General features: G+C 37.3%; 1 protein-coding gene across 2 annotated transcripts in view; it reads left to right on the top strand.

Moving 5' to 3' along the window:
• The window catches only part of CKMT1A (creatine kinase, mitochondrial 1A), a 52,317-nt gene that overhangs the window by 13,639 nt on the left and 24,400 nt on the right, over positions 1–14,278 (top strand). The window contains exons 2-3 of one of the 2 annotated variants that reach the window (XM_063448942.1): positions 5,280–5,467; positions 13,288–13,486. In XM_063448942.1, the coding sequence (XP_063305012.1) occupies positions 5,316–5,467; positions 13,288–13,486 (351 nt within the window). In that variant the 5' untranslated portion in view covers positions 5,280–5,315. Of the gene's footprint in view, positions 1–5,152; positions 5,468–13,287; positions 13,487–14,278 lie in introns of those variants that run through there. The other variant, XM_063448941.1, reaches the window with a different exon arrangement.

Genomic DNA, 14,278 nt, shown 5'->3' with positions numbered 1-14,278 from the left:
TATTACCGGTATGTATGTTTTCTACAGAATAAAAATGGTGCTTGAGAATACAATAAAAGAATGCTTTTTGGCGGGGGAGGGGGGAGGAAGAAAGTTGAGGAAAGGGAACAAAAATAATAAATGAAAAGGACAATCAGAAATATTTCATTCCAGAAAACCAGTATAATACTATCCGTGTGTGTGTGTGTGTGTGTATATATATATATATATATATCTATACATACACAAAATCAGTATTGAACACTGTGACACAAGTTAGTTGTATTGTCCAATTGAAAATGATATTTCATCTAAATAAACATAAATGTATCACGGAATGGACATCTGCTTATAGTAAAGTTCACCAAAGTAGTAGCATGTATTCTAAACCTCATTACTATAACATAACTATCTTTACTATTCAGGGAAATTAAAGCATTCTGGTTCTAATAAGAATGAGACATGGTTACACAGTAGTCTAGGTTGAAGTCCATCAAGCTCAACCTTGATCATTGAATTGTTTCTAAGCTTTTTAATACCATCATCAATTTTTACATTTCATTTTTTCCTTTTTCCTCAGGGAGTTGACACAAACATTAAATGCCTACTGCATATCTGTAAACAGCCTGCTTGCTTTGCCTGTCTGCCTTCTTTCCTTTGTGTTTATTCAGCTAGTTGTCTCTCTCAAGTGTCTCATGGAACAGTCTCTGTAAATCCGCATTATCCACTGATTTACCAATAATAAAAGGAAGAGACTTTTTCCAATTTCGTTATTTTGGCTTAAAATTGGCTAATCCACGGCCAGGTTCCATTTTATTAACGGTTTATTGACTAACCCCTCTTTCTACATGCCCAGGACTGCCATCAGTAATCTTGATGGCCAGAACTAATTCAAAATATTGAGCCATCGCTACTAGTCTTTCTGCCTTTTTATCACCCATTACCTCTAACCAGACCCTGTCTGCCCTAATTTCCCTTTATTTCACTGCCACAATGCTCTCTATGGCCCCACTTCCCAGCCCCCAACAGCTTCTCATTCAAAGACACTGTGGAAAGAATTCTCACGTCCTTAAAGCTGTGATTTTTATATTTATTTATTTTTTTATTTTTTATTAGGCCCCTGAAGTCCTTCATCCTGTTAAATTAAATGAAGTGTTGCCTGAATTGAATAGGCGTTGTGAGAATTCCCTTCAGTCCATGCACCAATTAATGAAATGGGAGCATGGACCATGGCATTGATGTGTTCCATCAGGATTATTGATTGAAATTTCAGGCCATAGTAAATGAACCAGAAGCATTCTCCAAGTTGCATTTTTATTTGGCGTATTTTGGCCTCATATTGAATTAAAGGAACACTACAGTCACCTAAATTACTTTAGCTAAATAAAGCTTTTTTGTGTATAGATCATTACCCTGCAATTTCACTGCTCAATTCACTGTCATTTAGGAGTTAAATCACTTTGTTTCTGTTTATGCAGCCCTAGCCACACCTCCCCTGGCTATGATTGACAGAGCTTGCATGAAAAAATAAACTGGTTTCACTTTCAAACAGATGTAATTTACCTTAAATAATTGTATCTCAATCTCAATCTCTAAATTGAACTTTAATCACATACAGGAGGCTCTTGCAGGGTCTAGCAAGCTATTAATATAGCGGGGGATAAGAAAATCTTAATTAAACAGAACTTGCAATAAAGAAAGTCTTAATAGGGCTCTCTTTACAGGAAGTGTTTATGGAAGGCTGTGCAAGTCACATGCAGGGAGGTGTGCCTAGGGTTCATAAACAAAGGGATTTAACTCACAAATGGCAGAGGATTGAGCAGTGAGGCTGCAGGGGCATGTTCTATACACCAAAACTGCTTCATTAAGCTAAAGTTGTTCAGGTGACTATAGTGTCCCTTTAACTTGTTACAGTGATTAGAATACTTTTAAGCTGTGTGTCTTGAAATTCTAAAAAGACAGTGTATCACAGCTGAATAAAATAAACTTGTCAAAATGCAACTTTACTGATTTAGATTAATTATTCTACTGCATAAAAAGGATTACATTTCTATCCACCTTCGTTATGCTGGTCGTTTAGTTTAAGGAATTGTGTACCATGTTAAGTTTTCCATTTTTATTAAAGTTGAACTTAAAATCTATTCTGTTTTGTTGATGTAATCAGATACAGATAGTTTTATTACATGCCCACAAAGTCTATTTTCCTCTTATTGTGTGTGTGTTTTTTTTGTTTTGTTTGTTTTTTAAGCTTAGAATATTAACAGCCGTGGTAACTAATGGATAGATCCCCCAGAAGAAGTATAGTTGGTGCTTTGTTACTATAAAGATTGGCTGAGCATCACAAGAATTGTAGTTTCACAAATCCTGGGACCTATATTTGGGCACTCCTGGTTTACAGGATTAGGTAAATCACTTGTTATTGTAAAATACCCACCATATCCTTGGTCCTGGATGGATTATACATCATACATTATTGTTGAGGATAAACTGTCAATAGGTCCACCATCACCCTTCCCCTGCTTCCCCACCCCCTAAAAAAGAAAAGATTTGCATTGTTATTCACTAAAGCGAGAATATAAGGGTTCAAAATCCTTGCCTGGAAATTATAGATCTTTGAGCTTAACTTCAGTGGCTGGTAAAATATTTGAAAGGTTATTAAGGGATAATATTCAAGAATTCCTTGAGAAGAACATGGTTATCAGCACGGTTTTATAAAGCACAGGTCATGTCAAACTAACTTTATTGCGTTCTACGAAGAAGTAAGTAGAAGTATAGATCAGGGTGTTGCAGTGGATGTGATGTATTTGGATTTTGCCAAGCCATTTGATACAGTTACAAACAATAGATTAGTGTTCAAACTCAAAGAAATCGGCCTAGATGAAAATTCTTGTTCTTGGGTAGAACATTGGCTTAAAAACAGAGTACAAAGAGTTGTCGTGAATGGTAAATTTTCAAGCTGGACAGAGGTGGCAAGTGGTGTCCCTCAGGGGTCTATTCTGGGACCCCTTCTATTTAACATGTTTATAAATGATCTTGAAGACAGCATTGAAAGTCATGTTTCAGTGTTTGCAGATGACACAAAACTTTGTAAAATAATACAATGTGAGCAAGATATTACTTTGCTGCTGAGGGATTTAGATAGACTGGAGGACTGGGCACTCAAATGGCAGATGAAATTTAATGTTGAAAAATGCAAAGTTATGCACTTCGGCATAAAGAATACACAAGCAACGTATACCCTTAATGGAAGCGAATTAGGGATAACAACACACGAAAAGGACTTGGGAATTGTTATAGACAACAAACTATGCAACAATGTGCAATGTCAATCAGCAGTGGCCAAGGCCAGTAAGGTATTGACATGCATGAAAAGGGGCTTTCATTCTCGGGACGAGAATATGATTTTCCTCTTTATAAATCACTGGTAAGACCACATATTGAATATGCTGTGCAATTTTGGGCACCTGTTCTAAAGAAGGATATTATGGCACTAGAAAAAGTGCAGAGGCGGGCTACAAAATTAATAAAAGGAATGGAACATATCAGCTATGAAGAAAGGTTAACAAATGTAAACGTCGCCTGAGAGGGGATATGATAACATTATACAAATATATACGGGCCCAATACAAACCATTGTGTGGAAATCTATTCACAAATCGGACTTTACATAGGACACGAGGCCATGCGTTTAGACTGGAAGAAAGAAGATTTCGTCTAAGGCAAAGGAAAGGTTTTTTTACTGTAAGAACAATCAGGATGTGGAATTCTCTGCCTGCATAGGTGGTTTTATCAGAGTCCATACAGATGTTCAAACAGCTACTAGATGCATACTTGCAAAAACAGAATATTCAAGGATATAATCTTTCAATGTAGGGTAATAACTGCTTGATCCAAGGATAAATCTGACTGCCATTCTGGGGTCAAGAAGGATTTTTTTTCCTAGCTTGTTGCAAAATTGTGCTTCAAACTGGGGTTTTTTGCCTTCTTTTGGATCAACAGCAAAAAAACAAATGTGAGGAAGGCTGAACTTGATGGACGCAAGTCTCTTTTCAGCTATGTAACTATGTAACTATGTAATTGTCAAAGGGCATTTTAAACTTAAGGCCCTAATAGCTGAACTGAAAAAAATAATTCTGTCACCTATGCTTCCAATTCCGCTACTTTGGCCTCAAATGGTTTCTCCAAACACCACGACCACTTCTGCTTTTAGAAGTTGTCATGGTGGTAGTGTGTGTATGTGCATAATTTCTGCCTGAAATGCTGCACATTCAGAGTAATCTGCACTTTTTATGCTGGGGGTTAGTTAGGTGTGCATAACATGTCTGTCGTTAGCGCACACTGGTGACGTATTCAGCTTGGGAGAAGCAATTATCTCCCCTCCCTCTTTCAATTAAGCCCTTTCCCACTCCCAGGGGGCTATAGAATAATGCACAGTAGCGCATTATATAAGCAAAAAATAAATTGTTAAAAAAAATTCCCAACAATTCTTATTTGTGAGAAATGTCAGCGTAAGAGTTGCTACACAAACATTATTTCCATTTCTAGCCTTCTGATAAAGTAACATATTAGTTAGTTTGATATTTGTTTCAATTCTATTTTTGGCAAAGGACACATCCCAAAGAATGAGAAATGTTTTATATGCTGGCTGTATCCTCTGCCATTTACAGGAAACAGTTGCATTTAAATAAAACAATTTGCTTTCAATTATCTGTGACAATGCAGTTATCCCAGACTGATGGGGAACAAATATTGCCGTACTCTGCTCTATACTCTACTGTTTCCATAATTATAGCACAGGAATGGAATCAAAATTCTATTTATTATAATGTTGCTAAATGTGTTTATTTCATTTAAATAAATATATAATATATATATATATGAAAGGACTTCCAGAGATACTGGGCTTATGATTTTTTTTTTTTTTTTTTTATAATAAATATATATATATATGTATATGTGTGTGTGTATGTATGTATGTATGTATATGTGTATTTTATTTTTTATTAATACCTGTCTCTCCCAGTAATTCCTGCAGTTTATTATGAGTGTTAATGTATGAAATGTTAGGGGAGCCCCTGCTTGTCCTGTGACCTGCCAGATGGCTGTCTCAAGGATCAGGTCACAGTGTGGGCTGTTCAGATTGTCCTAGTGCAGGTCTCCTCTCATTGCATCTTGCAGTAATCTCGCCTGTTCTCTCCTTTCCATTCACATCACGTACTCTCCCCACAGCCAGCTCTCTCCTCTCATACAGCCTCGTCCTACACTCTCTCACTCCCTTGCCCTTCTCGCTGTCTCCACAGACCCCTTGGATCTCTCTGTCCCACCACTCTCCCGCAATGGCCAGCACCTTCACTCGTGTCCTGACAGCCAGGAAATCTGCCGGACTCCTGGCTATGGTGGGAGCTGGATCTGTGGCTGCTGGCTACCTAATGACCAGAGACACCATCAGTGCCGACACAGACAAAAGGAGAAGACTCTACCCACCCAGGTAACCAGCACCTACTGACTGTAACACTGATACATTCCATGGGGCAACATTCCTTAACCCTCCGAGTGCCATGACTAGTTAGAACAATCACTTCTCTGTTTAAAATCCAGTTACATTTTTTTTTGTGATTTTTATATTCAGGAATATTTCGAATTTATTTTTGTGCAAAGGAAACAAAAGATGTGATAATATAAAGTACACACAGGCTCAGCAAGATGCAATCAGTAATGTCATGCTATAGGGAGAAGGTTAGTGTTTAGTGAGTACCCTCTGGCAAGCATAGATTAGATAATACATTGTCCAGGGTTTGTATTAGGGCTGGCAATTATACAGCTATTGGTTAATATTATATCATGGATTATCTTTCCTCAGTGCCTTTACCCTTCACCCAAATGCATTTGTATTGCTCTGCATTTTAAACCTGTACAAATGCATTTTCAGCCTTGTGCAATGTGTGAGCTGAAAACACAGATAATGCTGATTATGATAAAAAATGCTACAGAAAGAAACCTGATTACAAGCTAATTGCACTGTTAATACTGTGTAATATTGAACTTCCCATTGCATACCTCCAAACAGAACCTAATTTACTGAGTGACTAGTAGTAGCTTTAGGCTGAGTGATTATGTGTTTAGTTCATTACCAATGACACCCAGGAGCTGATTTTCTGTAAATAGGCTTTTCTGGTTTATCTATCTACATGGTCTGGTTTGACTCCTCACTATGTCCTTATAATGTCTTCTTAGATACCTCATTATTTCAATATTATAATTTTATATTATTTTAAAGAGTTCCTCTGCAGGAAAGGGGTTAAATCTCTTGAATTCAAACCCCCCTCCCCATGATGGCATGAATCCCTCCATACAAGCCAAATGTTTGTCAGTGTCCTCTATGTATGCAGAAGTAAGATCTCTGCATTGAGATGGGAGATGCAGGAAGTCTTAGATTGCTATGGGGAGCTGTCCAGCACATCAGCCTGCAATGTTATTACTTCTAGACCAGGTCATCCTGGTGCCTTGTTAATGCAGTCTAGTATCTAGAAGACTATTAACACTTTGAGGTAATGCTAAATCCTGATTGCCATGGAGACGGTTTGTGTGTATATTCTAATGCAGTGCGGAGTAATCAAATTTATAAAATGAATAGGTGACCAGTTCACATTGGTTCTATGCATTTCATTGGAAGTTTTTGTAAAAAAAAAATCACTATATTTAGGGGCTTCTTAGATTGTCTAAGTAAGCTCTACAGAGATTTGCTTTTGTATTGCCTCTCCCTATGTTGTGAACTTCCCTTACCATAATGCTCAGCAAGCCTTTAAGAGAGGCTGCACTTTATTGTATACTTGTATTGATTGTTGCCGCCATCTTGTTTACTGGTTCTATTGAGCAATGGAGAAGACGATAGAAAGACTGCCATGTTCTGGATGCCTCTTCAGTACTGTGACATTTTTTTAACTGATTTTGAATCAGATTGAGCCAGGCACTAACTCCAAAAGGCAGGCAATGCATCTTGGGAGTTGTGGTTCTGGGGATCTACTTCCTGGCCACCCCAGCATTAAATTATATAAATACATGAGAGAAGCTTAGTGGAAGACTTATCTAAAATTACCTGAAAGCACTCAACCACTATTGGTGTGCATAATAAGTTTCCCATTGCAGGAAAACACCAGATGGGTGTAGGGTGCTTGGTCTACTAGCCTTAGGTCATTAGCATGCTTGTTTTAGGAAATCCCCTGGTGTTTTTTTTTTTTTTTTTCTTACACCATTTCTGACCTTATGATGAACAAACCTTTAAATTACAAAGACTAAGAAGCACACATATTAGATGCTGTACATGATATATAGCACCATCTAAGTTAGCCTTAAAAAAAAAATAATTTAAAAAATGTTTAGCATCTTTCGACAGGCTTTAAATCATATTTTAGTCATATACATTAAAAATAGGATTATAAAACCAGATACGTAGTACAATTAATCCTGCATTCTGAACAAAACGGAGTGTCTTGCCTAAAACACAGCAGGGTTGAAGCAGTTAATCTTGAAAATGCCCATCCTCCCTAATTGCCCGTCCTCCCTAATTGCTGCAGTTTTCTCTGATCCTCCCTGCTTCCTAGCTATATGCCTGTAGGTATTTTTACAGGATCAGTATTTAGCACTTATTGAATAGTGACAATAAATATCAGTTTTTATTTATCTGTCTGATATGGGCAGTGCAGCATTGCAGTCTAGGTTAACTAAAAACCACACTTCACTTGGGGATATTGGATTCCACAAACCATTAGGTCACAACATTCAGCATAAACTGTTGGCCTATGATCCTGCGATTTAAAAATGAGCGCAATAAAGTCATTTTACAGTTATTGTGTGCAGGCCCAAAATAGTATAATCTTCCTATACAGAATACGGCATCTAGTTAATCACATTCTATCTCCTAACTTCTGCACACATCGTAAATATATTATAAGAATGAAAAAATATACAGTCCAGTCAGGGAAGAGAAGCCTAGTGCATGCTGGGAAATAGAATGTTCTAGCCAGTCACCATAAATTGTGTTAATGTTTTATTTGAGATTTTTTAAGCAATGCTGTGCAGGGTAAAATAATTACAGTGTTGTATGTATGAGGTGAAAGGGTCCATTTTAAAAGAAGGGAATGACTTGTCAACTGATACAAAACATATGGGATATCTAAGGATTAGTTCAGTTGACAACCAACTAGAACAATGTAGGCCTCTATATTTGAATTGGAAAAATCTAGTAAATAGACTATTTTTATTTATATCCGTGAACTACAGAACCCCTCACACACATACTGCACCCCTAAACACATTAAATTCCAGACAAACAATAGATTCCTACCCCACTCTGGATATCTACAGATATACACACACTAAATATCTATATACACTCTGAATCCTCTATACACGCACACGCACACTCACTAGATCTCCTATAGACACTCCTGAGTCCTTCAAACACACACTAGATCCCCTACACACAGACGCTGCACCACCTACACACACACTACATTTCTGACATACACACTCTGGATCCCCTATGCACACACTAGATTCCATGTAAGCAAACACATAGCGTCTCCATAAATGGGATACAGTGAGTATCCCAATTATGGAAACCCCTGAGACAAGTTTCAAGCAAACAATGCAAGCATGTTATTAAATTTGTTGCACTGTGCAGAACAAATACAGGGCCTTTTTCGCATGCCCTGGAAGAGCATTGAACCAACATGCTCACTTTGAGATTGGGCGTGCTTGTCATTGGGGATGACAAAACACACCCTATCTGGCCCCGCCCCCTTTTCAGTGGGCCGCTGTGAACAAAAAATGCCCGGGTTGAATTTTTTTCCCAGTCCGGCCCTGTCCGTGATTACCAACTAGTTTTCTGGGGCATTAATATATTAGGCCTTAAGTCTGCGCAAAGTGTACCACAAACACATTACCTTTTGCTCAGTAACAGACTGAATGTTTCAGTATTTGTTTTGTTTTATTTATAAGTATCTGCGTTTATTATTGGGATTGCAATATGGCAAACAATTTGCTCTAACTAGTTAATATAGCTAAAAATATGCATACCTCTCAGGAAAGGCTGCAACAAAGTTTTATGTTTTATAAACTGCTGATGATGATGGTTAGGAAAATCTGTATCTCGCTGAAATGTGCTGTGGTTCAGAAAATAGTAAATAACTATTGTTGCAGAAATGTATTACCCATTTATGTCATACAAACCATATGGAAGTCCCAGAGTGATGTCGAGGGATACCGTAATATTTTATCATCTCTTTAGGCTTTAATAGCGTAATAGTAAGCCGTGTGGGTCAGTGTTAACATTTTGTCAATGGGTGTTTTGTAAGCAGAAATATGGGAACAGAAAGGACAATGAGTAATTAGTGTCTGCAGGTCCAGATTGCCAACGCTGTAAAAGAGGTCACGGTTGGGACATCAGCAGTTAATCAGATGATTAGGACTAGATTCTAGCAATCTAACATAAGCTACTTAAACGGAAGCTAACGAAATATTTCCTTAGCCTTCTTTATAATGGCCATAATAATCTTTCCTTCAGTGTGAGTTTTTAACGGACCAGACCATCCCCCACCAGACCACCATGTAATGTATTAGCAAAGAATGACTAGACTGTTGTGGCTTTTCACAATAAGTGTGCTGACAATTCACTAAAGTCCCATAGTGCTAATTTCACACAAAACAATACTGCACAGTTAGCATTTGGTAGACTGGGAGGGACTCAAGTGAACAACAATTCACACAAGAAAAATAAAAACCTCTTTATTGTTGATTGAAGAATGATAACACAGTAACCAGTATGAGCAAACATGTAACACAATACATTATGACATGTGCTGATAAGAACATATAATGGTGAGGGGACCATTAATTCTCTCCTAGCTCTTGTCAATGAGGTATGGCTGACACTCCCTTGTGCTTTTAAAGAAGGAACCAATAACATTGACATATTAGAATTATCCATCTAGATCTCCTCTGCTTGAGAGGTACAGTAAGCGTAAAGAATTACAGCCTCCCGTAGGCTTTTTTTCAGTGGGGTATGGGTGTACAGTGTAGAAAAACAACTCCCATTGAGGATTTAGGACTTAAAAATATCTTATTTTATTAAAAATGAACCTCTGGGCACCTGGCACCAGCTTGCCATTAAAGAATGGTTTAACACCAAAGTGTTGGACCTAGTGCGGTTAGCTCTGCCCCTCTCCTTCTGCCTTTTTAGAGGCTTGAAAAAGGCTGCAGCTTATTGGCTTAGAAAAGGGATGCAGCTTATTGGCTGAGAGCACCAGCTGATGCTCTAAGTCAGTCATTTTTCTAGAGCCATTTTGTGAATGCGGAGTTACTGGTTGGCTTAGATTGTCAGCTGTTGGTCTCAGCCAATAAGCTGCATCCCTGTCTGAGGCTTCCTAATTCAATCCTCTGACAAAGGCAGAAGGAGAGGGGCAGAGCTCACCAGAGCTGGATTAAACACCTTTGGGTTAATCCACTCCTTACTGGTTTAAACTCTAATGGTAAGCCAACGCCAAGGTCCTGTGTAAAAACAACTATTGCACTATACACATGTTTTGTGTTTAAGAAAAGGCATGCATTTTGGACATGCTCCCATCCCCCAAGATAGATGACTACTTATATAGAGAAACTCCAATGTGGCAATCATGAAACTTAATCCCTTTGCACCATGAAATCAGAAGTAATAAAAGCTCGCCATGTCCAGGAGGTATAGATTTAAAAAAAACTTTCAGAATACACAAAATACAATTTAACAAGATAAAAAAAGGATTAACCGAAAATTAGGAAGAAACAAAAAAAATCATTTCCTGCAGGAATACATAAATAATAAGCCTTAAATAAAATAAAAAAAAACTTGCAGAATTACCAAAAAACAAAACAAACCAGCATGAGGTCACACTTTTACATTAGCCTTTAGGGTTAATGAGACACTTTGGATATGCAAATAAATAAATAAATTGTAACACTTGTCAAGCTCAATTGCTTTCCTTATGGGCTAGAGAAATTGGTGTGAGTGGCAGCCCCCTTTAATTTCCAACACTAAATTACTCACAAGTTGTTGGATAATATCATAAGGTTGCGAGTGTACCGTTTGGGTCAAAGCTAGCCTTATTAATTTTATTTATTCCACAGTGCATGACAGGTGTGAGAATTTACTTTTTTGTATTTTTTATTTTTAAATTCTTATTTTGTCCTGTTGCTAAAAGTGCCACAGTTGAGTGGAGTCTAAAAACTCTCTTATCTGAAGTCAAATGCTTTTGGTGGGAAAGGTGGGTGTTTGGCCTTTGGACCACCACCAATTTATGAAGAATTTCAAGTATTTCCCTTCTTCAAAAATTGGACTGTTTTGTGGCTGAGCTTGAGCAGTGTCGGGTGGCACCAACAGAGCCTCAAAACTTCTGGCCATGTCAAACTCTTAAGTCCACACTTGGCTGTCAAAAGTTGCTCCTACCCTAGAGATTGGCATGAACTTGAACAGTTAAAGTCACCCTTTTCAAGCTTCAATAGAAACAAATTAGACCTGGAGACTTGGCCCAATGTGGCGAACAATCTTGATGTGCCAAGATCTCTTATCAGGTTAAGGATGTCGGGACTTCAGGAAGTTAATCTTAATAATTAATTAGCTGTAAATTGAGAACCATGACATGCAGCTTTCCTGTACAATTTGTGTCCCAGGTTTCTAAGCACTGCCTCCATGTTTTCATTTTTATTATATACAGAAAGCTCAGTTACATGTATATTATTTCTATTTTAGTGAGATGCTCTATAGTTCATCATTACATGTCTATTGCAGGTTTACACATGGAAAAATGGATAATAAAATGCATCTGGTCTATGAAACGTCTAAAAATTTAATTTTGCAAAATACTTGGGAAAATTAAGTCTGTGCTTTCCTGTAGGCTATATTATCACTTTGTCTTACAACAAGGGAAACTATAATGCATGTCACATGAGACATGACATACGCCTTGTATATAGCTTAATGTTCTTACTTGACAAGTCTAAGGTGCAATCTTTTATCTTCTTCTTTTTGCCATTTTATATCTGCTGTTCTATTTCTAGATCAACACATTCTAGTCACAGGCTTGCTGAAGGACGTCAAAGTAGCTGTTTAATCTGTTTTTAGCAGTAAAGAGTAAACACTTTGCAGCTCAATTGTTACAGATTTTATTGGGATATGCATATATAAAATCAAACCTGTCAGCTGAGGGAAAAATGCGTGCTAACGGATCAAAGCTTAGCATTAGCACATTTGCATTTCACTGGCTGTGAAACTCATTATTCTAAGATGCAAATCTAAAGGCAGGATGAGCATGGCATCATGGAAAATTTGCACAATACCTGAAGCTCCCCATTGTGTATAAGTGTCATTGCACACTTGGTCAAACCCCCTCATATCTCCTGCATACTAAACCTTTTATAGTAGGAGTTATAAAAACTTAAAACCTAGTAAAAGTGCAGCCAGTCAGGAGGACTTCAGTTACAACAAATTGAAAAAAGAAAACGATCAGTAGGGCAAATAAAACAACTGTTACAAATCTAGACATGAACATGGGTATATTGGTCTACTCCCAGAGTAATAAATAGTTTGTGTTTTAGAAATTTAATTTACATGAGCACACACTCTTTAATCGGCATGTCAACAGACCTTTGCAAAAAAAATAAAAAGAATTAATAATTAGATTTTACTTTGATCTGAATAAAAGTTGATACATATGTACATCACCTGAATAGATGAGTCTAAAGCTTAATTTAACACCCTGCAGCGCACTTGCTTATAAGCAGACATTTATAGAGGTGGCCATCTTGAAATGTCTTCAATTTGCAAATTGTTTTGAGTTTCTTTTAAAAACATAATGTCAGTGACAATCTGTAATTTGCTGGGTATCTTTCATCATTCTGTAGAAATGAGGACGTACATTGAACTCTGATGGTGTGTGCTCAATATATCCCAAGAAAGGCAGAATTGGATAAAAATCCTCCTTGCATTCTAAAATTAGAATTTTTATAATACTCAATGTCTGATGACCGTGTCACATTAAACGTTTTAATTGTAGAGCAATTTATTTTATAAATGTCTTGTCCCTGGTCATACGTTCTGCAAACATGGGTCCTCTTTGCCTTATCAGACATTCACATGTAATGTAAGACTTTTATATTTTTATGTAATTAAATACTTTTTATATTTGTAGACATGGGTTATAGAGGTTTGTATGCATTGTGTAATTGTTTAATGTGGTAAATACATTAATATCCATTTTTTGTTGTATTTTCTATCAGTGCAGAGTACCCTGACCTTCGGAAACACAACAACTGCATGGCCAGCCATCTCACTCCTGCGATCTATGCCAAACTTTGTGACAAGACCACCCCAACAGGATTTACCATTGATGAGTGCATCCAGACTGGAGTAGACAATCCAGGCCATCCATTTATCAAAACCGTAGGCATGGTAGCAGGAGATGAGGAATGCTATGAGGTAGGAAACAAATCCTGAGAATTTTATGGAAAATGCACATATCTGCTCAATCTCAGGTAGTTGGATAAAAATAACTGCAGTTTTCAAGTATTGCATTTGTTGAAATTAATAATCTGTATAGAGTTATCTTAAGTATTGTTGAATAGTTGAGACAATTCACTTGAGAAACATAGGCTAGGATGACTTGGATATAGAATTTGGTTGCAATGTCAACACCACTACATGTGAGTAAGCCATTGAAACTGACATCCATAAAATGACCACAATTTCAACCTAACACTGGCTGCAATGCCCACTGTATCTCTTCCGTAAATCTGTGAGCGTCTGTCACTCATACAGCTCTTAGTGGCTTTGGATAAGATGTGAAGGCACAATTCTTTTTGCGAACAGGCATGCAAAATGCCCTGCTATCAGCCATTTAATTGACATTATTGAAACATCTGGCGTTCTAATCGTTAAGGATGGCTTTATAACTGATACAATAGGCCATTATCCTTGTCAGGGCCGGATCTGCTGGGTTGGAAATAAGGAAGGATTAATCCATAATGTATTCAACCATTCATACTCAAACCCCAATACTAGTGTTTAATAATTTTATCCAGAAAATTGCATATAGATTTGTTATGTAACCACATCATGTATTGGGAATGTATATGCATTCATGTATTTTTCGTTTCAATTTAATTTGTACATACTTATTGGTATAATTCAGATATTAAAGTATACTTGTAGGAGCTGAACAAAACACAACAATTGACAGAAAAGGCCTGTATTGGGATGAAATGTTTTCAA

This window comes from Pelobates fuscus, chromosome 3 (assembly GCF_036172605.1).
Source record: "Pelobates fuscus isolate aPelFus1 chromosome 3, aPelFus1.pri, whole genome shotgun sequence".
NCBI lineage: Eukaryota > Metazoa > Chordata > Amphibia > Anura > Pelobatidae > Pelobates > Pelobates fuscus.
The sequence above is the reverse complement of the archived record's forward strand: the minus strand, read 5'-3'. Positions and strand labels throughout refer to the sequence as shown.